General features: G+C 40.6%; 2 protein-coding genes across 3 annotated transcripts; both read right to left on the bottom strand.

Moving 5' to 3' along the window:
• Positions 1-223: 223 nt before the first annotated feature.
• Positions 224-3006, bottom strand: LOC308685455 (keratin, type I cytoskeletal 19-like; the record flags this gene model as incomplete). Its single annotated transcript, XM_081357232.1, has 8 exons — positions 224-348; positions 436-449; positions 572-792; positions 912-1037; positions 1228-1389; positions 1549-1705; positions 2233-2315; positions 2500-3006. 8 exons carry the CDS (start codon positions 3004-3006, stop codon positions 224-226), a joined length of 1395 nt encoding a protein of 464 aa, XP_081213358.1.
• Positions 3007-7347: 4341 nt separating this feature from the next.
• Positions 7348-10376, bottom strand: LOC308686148 (keratin, type I cytoskeletal 19-like). Of its 2 annotated transcripts, XM_081358548.1 has the most exons (8): positions 9613-10156; positions 9350-9432; positions 9063-9219; positions 8818-8979; positions 8494-8619; positions 7831-8051; positions 7713-7726; positions 7348-7604 (listed from the first exon to the last, which is right to left on the bottom strand). In XM_081358548.1, the coding sequence occupies exons 1-8, from the start codon at positions 10090-10092 to the stop codon at positions 7540-7542; spliced, it is 1308 nt and encodes a 435-aa protein (XP_081214674.1). In that variant the 5' UTR covers positions 10093-10156; the 3' UTR covers positions 7348-7539. The 2 variants fall into 2 exon arrangements, with proteins under 2 accessions (XP_081214674.1, XP_081214675.1); XM_081358549.1 differs by lacking the exon at positions 7713-7726 and having other exon boundaries at positions 7809-8051; positions 9613-10376.
• Between the last annotated feature and the right edge of the window lie 1466 nt (positions 10377-11842).

Here is an 11842-nt window from a genome sequence, read left to right as displayed (position 1 = left end):
TGCGAAAAAACACACATAAGAAATGATTGCTGACATCACTTTTATTTTCAGAGACAGTTTTTTCTTTCACACAAAAACACAACAGTGAGTGTCTTTCAATGCTTTTAAACACTTGTTTCCTTGTTCTTTGTCATATCACAAATGATGTGTATATGAACACTCGTTTTGAATTAAATGTGTGCATGTGTTTGAATACTGTCTCACAGAGCAGCTTGCTCTGTGTCTAGTAAGTACGGTGTGAAGTGGTGGTGGTTTGCTTTATTTGGATTGTTGGTCCACCAGTTGAGATGGTGTGGGAACCACCTGATGAGCCAGACTGAGATCCACCAGAGAAAGAGACAGATCCACCTGAAAAGCAAAAGAGTCATTAATGCTTAATGTAAAACATGCCTAAAACTGACCATACCACTATATACAAAGATAGATTTCAATTACCTGGTATTTGAGTCCTGGAAGAGTAGGAGGAAGAAAAAAAAGAATTAGTGAAGCCATTCTAGGACAAGATAATGTAACATGATCTATGCTTCACTGACTTCAACTCACATTAACTTTTATAAATAAATGACCTTACTTAATGTCCTGATTTTCCAGGAGGCATCTGTAGGTGGCGATCTCCTGCTCCAGACGGCTCTTGATGTCCAGCAACATGGCGTAATCTCGTCCCTGTTGCTCAATGCTAGCCCGCATTTGACACAGCTCGGCCTCCAACATGTTGATTTGGTTCTGGTAGCCTGCTAGCATACAGCTGTACCTGTTCTCTGTTTCTGCCAGTGAGTTCTCCAGTGCCGCTTTCTGTTTGAGTAACGAGAACAAGCACAAAGATCTTAATAATGCATACTTGTACATAAAACTGCCTGTGGTTCAGATAGTGTATCTAATGTCTTTCACTCTACATTCCACTTGTTTCTCACCATGCTGAGTTGAGACTGTAGCTCGATCTCCAGACCCTGCAGAGTGCGTCGCAGATCTGTGATCTGTGTCTTGGTTGTTTGGATGATTTCTGTGCTCTGGGTCACCTCTTGGGTCAATCCTGCCGTCTAAAAGAAAGGCAGAAACACACAATATGAATTCGAGTACTGAATATCGTAATTTAAGATATATTGTTTTACCACAGTACCAAGACACCAGCTGGAATATGTGGTTTATTATCAATTAAGTCAGTTTTTCAGTATAATGGTAAATTAGAATTCACAACAAAATAATTTAAAGAGACAGACAAGGTCTTACCTGGTTTTTAAACCAGTCTTCCTGTTCCCTGCGGTGTTTCTGTATGATGTTCTCGTAATGACAACGAATCTCGTCCAGAACCTTGTTCAGGTCTTGCTGAGGAGCAGCATCAACCTCTACATTCACTGTGCCTGTCAGCTGACACCTCAGTGCTGCCAGCTCCTAAAACATCATAATATAATATAATATAATATAATATAATATAATATAATATAATATAATATAATATAATATAATATAATATAATATAATATAATATAATGGTCCAAACTTTCAGGATCAGTCATATATAGATGATTATGTCAGAAAGTTACAACAAACCTCCTGGTGGTTCTTCTTCATAAACTCCAGCTCTTCCTGCAGATTCTTGATCTGCATCTCTAGGTCGGCCTTTGCCCGGTGTGTCTGGTCCAGCAAGTGACGCAGGTTAGCGATATCGGACTCCACGCACTGGCGCATCACCACCTCATGCTCATATCTGATTGGTGGAAAGGTCACACAGGGAATTAAACTCACCGTTTAAACACGACGAGTATCATATACACACATACCATACAAAATTTTGGGCTCGGTATGATTTTTAAAATGTTTTTGAAAGTCGCATGTTCACCAGTGCTGCATTTTTTTGGACAAAAATACAGAAAAACAGTAATAATGTAAAATATTATTTCAAATGCATTTTTTTTTTCCTGTGATGTCAAAGCTGAATTTTCAGCATCATAACAGTCTTCAGTGTCACATGATCGTTCAGAAATCATTCTAATACACTGATTTGGTGCTCAAGACATATTCTTCTTCTTATTATTATTATTATCATCAATGTTGAAAACAGTTGTGCTGCTTAATATTTTTGTTGAAACTGTAATACATTACAAAAAAAAAAAAAAAAAAATCTTTATGACCCCAAACTTTTGAATGGCATAGATAAACACTGTGAAGCTGTTGCATTTTAGGCATGGTTATCATAGTTATGTATAAGTTAGTGGTCAACACTGTTTAACTTACTTCACCCTGAAGTCATCAGCAGCCAGTTTAGAGTTGTCGATCTGAAGGAGGATGTTGGCGTTGTGGATGGTAGCATTTTTAATCTGAAAGATAGAATATTGATATATACATTTTATTACATTAGAACGTATTTAAATCTGGAGCATTGCTGTAGATCATCAGAACCTGAAGAGATTATCTGCAGTCTGCTTTTCAGCTGCTGTATGCAAAGAAATGTCAGTACACTAGAATTTGCTATATGTGTCATTCATTTAGAGATCACTGTACCTTGTCCTTTAGGTCCTTGATGGTGTTCCAGTAGGCGCTGTAGTCCCTCTGTGCGATCGGCCCCTTCTTCTCATAGTACTCGCGGATCTGCCTCTCCAGAATGGCATTGGCAGCCTCCAGGGAGCGCACCTTCTCCAGGTAGGACGCCAGACGGTCGTTCAGGTTCTGCATGGTGGCCTTCTCATTCAGCTGGTAGTCATTTACAACGCAGCCTCCTGGTGCAAATCCTCCACCAAATCCTCCACCAAATCCTCCACCATATCCTCCACCATATCCTCCACCAAAACCGTATCCTCCGCCGTATCCTCCGCCGTATCCTCCACCGCCTCCAATTCTGCAATGCAGCATGGGGGAAGAGATGCGGGTGCTTCCACAATAACCACCTCCATGCACGCTGAAGGCTTTATGTGGGAAGGCTGGCGAACAGCTCCGACTCTTGGTGACTATGGACTTTGAGGTCACAGTCTTGGGACATTTGTAGGATGTCGTGCGAACAGAGACCGACATAGTTGGATGGATACGGAGATGAGATGAACCCAGAGAGGACACTGAAGGAAACCGTTAGAGTTGTCCTGGCTAGGATGGCACGTTTGAGCCCAGCTCTGACCTCTTATAGAGATGGAGATCCAGGGTGGCTCCAGCACTTTGTGGGTGGGTGAGGGAGGTAAAGGTGTGTGTGAGAGAGTGTGTTTGTGCCAGACCCAGCTGTCACCACCAGCAGAGTTGAAACTTAGTGTTCAGGCTCCACCCTGGTGAGGAAACTGCAAAAGAATTTTATACTCCTTAAATACTCACCCTCCAGACTACAATAGAGGGAGTGCAATAAGACAACTAGGCTTTCGACACACAAGTTGTATGTATGTGTGTGTTAATGAGCGTGTTTGTAAGTGTTTTGTGCCAGTGGAGGAAATCTCTTTGAGAGTTAGAGGCAGAAAAAGGAGGCTGAGCCGGGCAAGCGAGGATAGAGATTTTATAAATTCACCATTTTAATAATAATAAAGAGGGATTTAGCTGACAGGTAACTCCCTGAGGCGATGTGAGATCATCTGAAACAGTTTCACCACCCTTTTACAGGTCATACGGATCAGCCTGAGTACTTCAGCCCAGTTTGTTTATTTTATTTTGTTGTATTTAATTTTATTTTAGGCTATATTATTTTATTATTTTATTTAAGGCTGTTTTATGGTGCATGTGAGCTGGGGTGTAAAAAGTACTTAGAAATTGTACTGAACATGGGGTATTTACCTATGGGTACGTTGACAATATTTTTTATCAAAGTATTGACACAAAAACATGAGTAAAAAGTACAAAAGTTTATACTTTTACGTCAGATAGTTCAAACTAAAGAGTACATTTTTTTTTTCTTTATAAATAACCCATGTGTGCATGTTTGTCTGTCTTGAGCATTTGGTTATAATTAAACAGTGCTTTAGGTAAAAACGGTGGGGAATAATAAATATTGTCTTACATGGGAGAATTACAAAGTTGTGGTTAATTACATTTCATCATGTTTTTATTTATATTAATTAATTTATTATTATTACATTTAACATTTTTTACTCAAATTGTGTTGCATGAAACCGGCTGTTATTCGGTTTCATACACTAGATGTCGCTGTGAGCCACTAGATTCAGTATCAGCGCTGATTCTCGCAGCTCTCGCCGGGTGCAGTGGCGCGCGCCTGTAATCCAAGATACTGGGAGGCTGAGGCTGGAGGATCGCTTGAGCTCAGGGGTTCTGGGCTGCAGTGGACTATGTCGATCGGGTGTCCGCACTAAGTTCGGTATCGATATGGTGCTCCTGGGGGAGCCCGGGATCACCAGGTCGCCTAAGGAGGGATGAATCGGCCCAGGTCGGAGACGGAGCAGGTCAAAGTCCCCGTGCCGATCAGTAGTGGGATCGCACCTGTGAATAGACACTGCAGTGCAGCCTGAGCAATACAGCGAGACTCAGTCTTTTGTGTGCATATTTACCTTTTTGTTTTAATGTAAACGTATCATTCTTTCTGCTTTAGTTTACATTCTAAGGTAGGTTTTATACTTCTAATAATTATGTTAGACGGCAGCATGATTAATGTTTAAAGTCGCAATTTAGAAAGGTGAAATCAGGTTTGCAGAACGTTGTTATGAAAGAGGTGTCAGGGTTCTGTCACTTCTGTCTAGTTTATTTCTTGGTTTTGTGACAGAGCCCTGGCCACTCCTGTTTTGTCTTGTCTGTGTCTGAGCGCGCGGATTCGAGCGTCTAGTCTCTTGTGTTCCCTCCTCGGGCTAGTTTGTTTTTTATTAAATAAAAGATCATCAACTCTGCACCTGAGTCCTCGCTCCTTTCACCACCCCCACACTTGACAAGAGGACTAAATTACAACTTTGATGTGTAAGTTCAAAGCAACATGTGGCACTGACAAGTAACAGATCAGGCAAAAAAGACAGACTTTTAGTAGCTACAACCTGGTGTTAGGAGCATAAAACGTAACTCCTGACAATAAATAAATATGGTTTTGTGATGTATACAGCTCTGCTCTTTTGCACCATTTTTACATACATGGAGCTTAAACCTGTGTATATAATGCTTGAATAAAAAAATTTTGAATGTTTGATGCAGACACAGATCACATAGGGTCATTTGGATAAATTATTCTCCCTGCACAAACACACATACACAAATTACAGTCTTCTGTTTTTATTTTAAAGTTTCATGACTGTTATGTTTATTTGTTAAAATATACATTGTGATTTTTTAAAACAATATATTTTGTCAGAATGCAGCACTACTTTTGAAAGGCCGTTTAGATCTACACTAGAAGGCACTGTTAGGGCAATAGCATTGCTGATACTTTTGATATATGTGGACGGTTTTATTGTTTTATCTTAAGATTGCATTTTAGCACTTTGAACTGTCACTTGTTTTTCATGTTTTTAAATGTCTTTCAAAAAGTTCAAATCATGCAGTCCACAAAATTTTCAGTTGTTGATAGCATGTCTCTCGTTTCCTTTGCCATCAGGGCATGAGAATCAACATTCAAGTGTGATACATTGTTTCCTGTGATTGTGATTCCAGAATAAATGCATTATGCCACATTAACAAGTGTAAACAAACAATTTCTACAGAGATAAAGGTAACATATAGCTCTTTCCAGTTTAATATAAACTTTTTGCAACAAGCAAAGAACTGAAACAGTGAAAACCATCGCTGGACAGGACTATTGAAGTTTTCAGATGTAAGATTTCATTATATTTATGTCAATGATGTATAGTGAAGTTTAGGCTACTGTAAGAAATTAGGTAGTGATTTACCAAAATCACAGTGAAAACACTGAGCAACACAACACTAAAACTTCATATTTTTTTGGTAAAAGTGCATCAGCGCACCCAGCCGACAACCTCTAAAGCCCTGTTCACACTACAAGCGACTTTATCGCTGCATGTCGCCAGTGGCTGGCGATGAGGTCGTTAGTGGGCGTTCTCACTTCTGGTTGCCTAGGTAATGTTTGTGAGTGACATTCACGGATGTTACGTGTTGTAGACAACAAATCTGTTTTCTTGCCTCTACAAGCTAACATTTTGGAAGGAAAAGTCTAAATATAAATGGGATCAGTACATAAAATGCATAATATTAAAGATGAATGAGAAACAGCGAGTGCTGTGCTATCGCGGCTATTTAACTGCAGAAAATGGGCAAATACTGGTCTTTCTGAGTTCACGAAACCATTCGGCCTCAGAGTCAGCACGACGAGTACTACTGTATGTACACAGAGACATATCATAAATTATTGGACAGTTTCTGACTGCTAAAATAAACTTCTCATTAATCTTGCCTCGGTCAGACGCTGCACTGAAGAGTGACGGATCACGTGTGCTCCACTGACTTCACTGCTATTGGTTGTCGCTCGCGAAAGTCGCTCTTCATTTGCATAAAATTAAACATTTCTCAACTTTGTCGCGTCGCCAGACACGCCCCATCCAGTCGCCAACGGTCGCGACCGCGCGTGTCGCCGGAAATCGCCCGCTCCCCATTGAAAATGAGTGGTATCGCGTCGCTTGGTCGCGTGTAGTGTGAACGCAGCTTAAGCATGATTGCAGCAGCTCGTTTTATGCTTTCTTTTAAGACAGACGATGAAGCAGTTTTAATTCAACAGCACTGGAGCAAATTAAACAGTAAAATCTCAGCATGCCCTGTCAATCAGCATCTGAGCAATAATAATGCCACTCCTATGTCTGCTAATGCGTCTGCTTTTCAAAGTTAATTTTGTATCTCTGCAGTTCACTAACTCTTTTGTTCTTGTCTCTCTCTTTAGTAAGATTACATCTCATTAAATGACTTGTTACATCCTGCATATTACATTAATGTAAGTGTAGAACAAATCTGTAGTTAATCATAGCCAAATAAAGGAAGGAAAATGGTTACATATGGGCTACATAAAGGTCTCTGGGCTTAATCTCTTTCTGCGCATATGTTTTGTGCATATTCCTCGTTTTCTTTTATCCAGTTTACACAATTGCAATTGTTTATGAGGGTCGAAGGTTTTTGCAGATAAAGAGGAAGTCAATGGCCTGCCAGCTTTTTTTGACCTTCACTTCACCACTTTTGTGATGGATCTGTTGCCAGGCAACTTAAACAATATTGTTTTAAGCCTGTTATGGAAGGAACCCATGAGTAACAACCGGGAAGAGTAACCCAGTTCATTTCCCTCAGAGACTCTTTTCTAGTGATTGTCAATAACATATTATTATGAAATGTGGTACATAAATACGATGTAATCAGACTCATTTTGTTTTGATGAGTTTTTGACTCATCTTATATTTAAAGTAGACTGTGTGTTCAGATAAAGAATAACAATGATGTAAAAAGTTATCCATGACAGCATGCAGCTTTATTTTCAGAGACGGGTTTCATCACACACAAAAATACAAATATGAGTATCATCCATTTTTATTTCAGTAACACATGTTTCCTTGTTCTCATTGATACTTTCAATACACATTTAAAACCAAATGTATGTGTGTGTCCAGATGGTGTCTCATAAAGCGGTGTGCTCTGCATTTAGCTGAAGGAATGCTGTGTCTGCTTGATAGTTGTTCCACCTGTGGTGACGGTGATAGTCCCACCTGAAGGCCGAGAGAAAGAGAGTCAGTAATGCATGATGTACGGCATTCACTGTAGTATACTTGAAACTGACCATCCCTCCACAAAATGCAAAGAGATATTTCACTCACCTGGTATTTGAGTCCTGAGAATTAAAAAGTAAAGATGCATTAGTGAAGCAATTCCAGAACAAGATTATGTAACATGATTCACAGATTTTGACACACATATAAAAGGATATGAACTTACTTAATGTCCTGATTTTCCAGGAGGCTTCTGTAGGTGGCGATCTCCTGCTCCAGACGGCTCTTGATGTCCAGCAACATGACGTAATCTCGTCCCTGTTGCTCAATGCTAGCCCGCATTTGACTCAGCTCGGCCTCCAACATGTTGATTTGGTTCTGGTAGCCTGCAAGCATAGAGCTGTACCTGTTCTCTGTGTCTGCCAGTGAGTTCTCCAGTGCCGCTTTCTGTTTGAGTAATGAGAACATGCAGAAATAAGTCACTGTGTATATTTGTGTTCTGTGAAAGAAAGTCAAAAGGGTTGGAGCAAAATGAGGGGGAGTAAATTATGACCTTTTTACACATGCTTAGTATCCGAAAAACACCAATGTGCAAGTCCACAAATGGACCCTTCAGATTTCCAGACGTTATAAATGGCTTCTCCTCATTCCTTTCATTGTACCTCACTTACTATCTGGGATTTGGAGGACTTCAAATAAAACATTCTTGACACATCTCACACTCCCCCTCCTTTCTCTGTTTTTTGTCCATCTTTGCCTCCCTTTCTGTGTCCTCTTCTTGGCCTGCTTCCCTAACCTCTTACGTAAAATGTTCCTGCCTTTGGTTCAGATAATGAAATCTTTCTCTCTCTCTCCACCCTACAGTTCCTACATTCCACTTGTTTCTCACCATGCTGAGTTGAGACTGTAGCTCGATCTCCAGACCCTGCAGAGTGCGTCGCAGATCTGTGATCTGTGTCTTGGTTGTTTGGATGATTTCTGTGCTCTGGGTCACCTCTTTGGTCAATCCTGCCGTCTAAAAGAAAGACAGAAACACACAATATGAATTCAAGTACTGAATATCGTAATCTAAAATATACTGTTTTACCACAGTACCACTGCAATAAGACACCAGCTGGAATATGTGGTTTATTCTTCAGTAAAGTCAGTTTTTCAGTATGTATAATGGTAGAATTCACAATCAAAGGATTTAAAGAGACAGACAAGGTCTTACCTGGTTTTTAAACCAGTCTTCCTGTTCCCTGCGGTGTTTTGTTATGATGGTCTCGTAATGAGAACGAATCTCATCCAGAACCCTGTTCAGGTCTTGCTGAGGAGCAGCATCAACCTCTACATTCACTGTGCCTGTCAGCTGAGACCTCAGTGCTGCCAAGTCCTGTAAACCCACAAGGCTCAAGCATCAGTTCACTGAATGGATTCACAAGTGCTGATAACAACTACATGCAAGCTACTACAAACCTCCTGGTGGTTCTTCTTCATAAACGCCAGCTCATCCTGCAGAGTCTCGATCTGCATCTCCAGGTCGGCCTTTGTCAGGGTCGTCTGGTCCAGCAAGCGACGCAGGTTGGCGATGTCAGCCTCCACAGACTGCCGCATTACAAACTCGTGCTCAAATCTGATTGGTGGAGAGGCAGAAATGGGAATAAACTCACCAATCATGTTTTAAACATGACCAGTATGATCTTTTCAGATGCTAAAGCTACCAAACTATAGTAAAGGAGAAACTATTATTTGAGAGAATTTACTTTATCCTGAAGTCATCAGCAGCCAGTTTGGAGTTGTCGATCTGCAGGAGGATGTTGGCGTTGTTGATGGTAGCATTTTTAATCTGAAAGGTAGAATATTGATGTACAATTTTATTACATTAGAACGTATTTAAATCTGGAGCATTGCTGTAGATCATCAGAACCTGAAGTGATTATCTGCAGTCTGCTTTTCAGCTGCTGTATGCAAAAAAATGTCAGTATAGAATTTGCTATATGTGTCATTCATTTAGAGATCACTGTACCTTGTCCTTCAGATCCTTGATGGTGTTCCAGTAGGCGCTGTAGTCCCTCTGTGCGATCGGCCCCTTCTTCTCATAGTACTCGCGGATCTGCCTCTCCAGAGTGGCATTTGCAGTCTCCAGGGAGCGCACCTTATCCAGGTAGGACGCCAGACGGTCGTTCAGGTTCTGCATGGTGGCCTTCTCATTCACCTGCATGTAGTCACAGTCCCCTGCAACCATGTGTCCAGAGCTGAATCCTCCACCATATCCTCCACCATATCCTCCGCCGTATCCTCCACCAATACCTCCACCAATACCATATCCTCCACCACCTCCAATTCTGTAGGAAGAGATGCGGGTGCTTCCACCATAACCACCTCCATGAACGCTGAAGGCTTTATGTGGAAAGGCTGACGAACTGCTCCGAGTCTTGGTGATTATGGACTTTGAGGTCACAGTCTTGGGACCTGTGGAGGATGTCGTGTGGTAAGAGATCGACATGGTGAATGGATGCAGAGATGAGAAGAATGCAAAGAGGACACTGCAGGAAACTGCTAAAGTTATCCTGAAGAGGATTGGTGCCTTCGAGCTGAGCTCGGTCCTCTTATAGAGATAGAGCTTGAGGGCGGGTCCTGCTCTTTGGGGACGGGAGGGGGGGAGGAGGGTGTGTGTCAGACCCCTCTGCAATCTCCAGCTATGTTGAGACTCGAGGACCAGAGTTTGGTTTCCACCCTAGTGAGGAAACTGCAAAGGAATGTCTCTGTGTCTCTATGAACTACTGCAATGTTCTCACCCTTGAGATTTCAATGAAGGGAGTGCAATGGGGTTATGAGCACTTTGACAAACACACACACACACACACACACACATATACGTGTGTTCACGTGTGTGTGTGTGTGTGTGTGTGTGTGTGTGTGTGTGTGTGTGTGTGTGTGTGTGTGTGTGTGTGTGTGTGTGTGTGTGTGTGTGTGTGTGTGTGTGTGTGTGTGTGTGTGTGTGTGTGTGTGTGTGTGTGTGTGTGTGTGCATGTGTCTGTGCAAGTGATTTGGGCAAGTTTTCCTTTCTCTGTCAGCTTGAAATAGAACAACGACACTTAACCAGTAATGTGAGGATACCAAGAAGTTTTAAATTTAGTATTTATTTTTGATCAAGCAGTAAATATATACCTGGAAGCAATCAAACATCAGAGTTTCAGAGTTCAAATGTTTGTTCTCAGGCTGCAGCTGTGAGAAGAAAAGTCATAATTTGAAACCAAGAGGACACTTGTGCTGGGTCCTGTTTGCTCATAAAGACTCATGGGTCAGTGACAAATAAGAGTGTTCATGAAAAAAAAAATGTTTTACACCAAGTTAAATGTACTCTTTTTATTCATGTTGGTTTCATAAAAAAATTTTCTGCATGTTTGTCGCACCACATTACATTGTCTGTTGTACTGGATGACTTGATTTTGTGGACAAAAGATGTTTTTCAAATATTATTAAGCTGTATAACAGTTCGATTTTTAAAATAAAATTAAAATGCAAAATGCAATTGTTTTTTTTTTTACAAATTTCATTATCCTAGTGTATGAAAAAAAATCTACATTTCAAAATGTACTTTAACAAACGAATACTCTAAATGAGAGTTATTTGACATGTAGTTGCAAAGTTACTTATAGTTAGTAGAAGGTCTAAAGTGGACTGTTGAAAAAAGACCATTGGAATTTTTAAATATGAATACATCCTTTGATGTTTGTATGAAGTTCATAAATTTTTTTGAAAAAGTGTCTGTTTATCTGAGCAAGGACAAGCTCAAGCTATTTGACATGACAGTGTTCTTTCTGACAAAGTTCTATGATGATGTGTTGGTTGACAGGGTGTTGCTATCCAGTTGCCAGGGTGTTCCAATTGTTTTGATTTTATTTTTGTTTATTGCTATATTAAGCTATTGTTTGTCTAAGCAAGCACCGGTAAATGAATGGAGTGTTTTCATTGGTAACAGGTTAGGAGAGAGATTTGTGTGCAAAATTACATCATGTGCTTGTTTTAAGATTTGTAATTTAGCAGCTTTTTTAAACATGCACTTGATGTTAAGGGTGGTGACATTTGTAAGATTTTAAGCATGTGTTTTGTGTCAGTTGATGCTTGCAGAAGATTTGCTTTCATTGTGGGCTCCCTGGGGGGATGTGACATCATCTGATCATTTCACCATCACCCTCTTAACAGGTCACATCTGGAACTTTGCATCAACTTGGATACCTCACTGATCAACA

Source organism: Scardinius erythrophthalmus, assembly GCF_964197995.2.
Source record: "Scardinius erythrophthalmus genome assembly, chromosome: 25".
NCBI classification, from domain to species: Eukaryota; Metazoa; Chordata; class Actinopteri; order Cypriniformes; family Leuciscidae; genus Scardinius; species Scardinius erythrophthalmus.
This window is presented reverse-complemented; position numbering and strand designations above follow the sequence as displayed.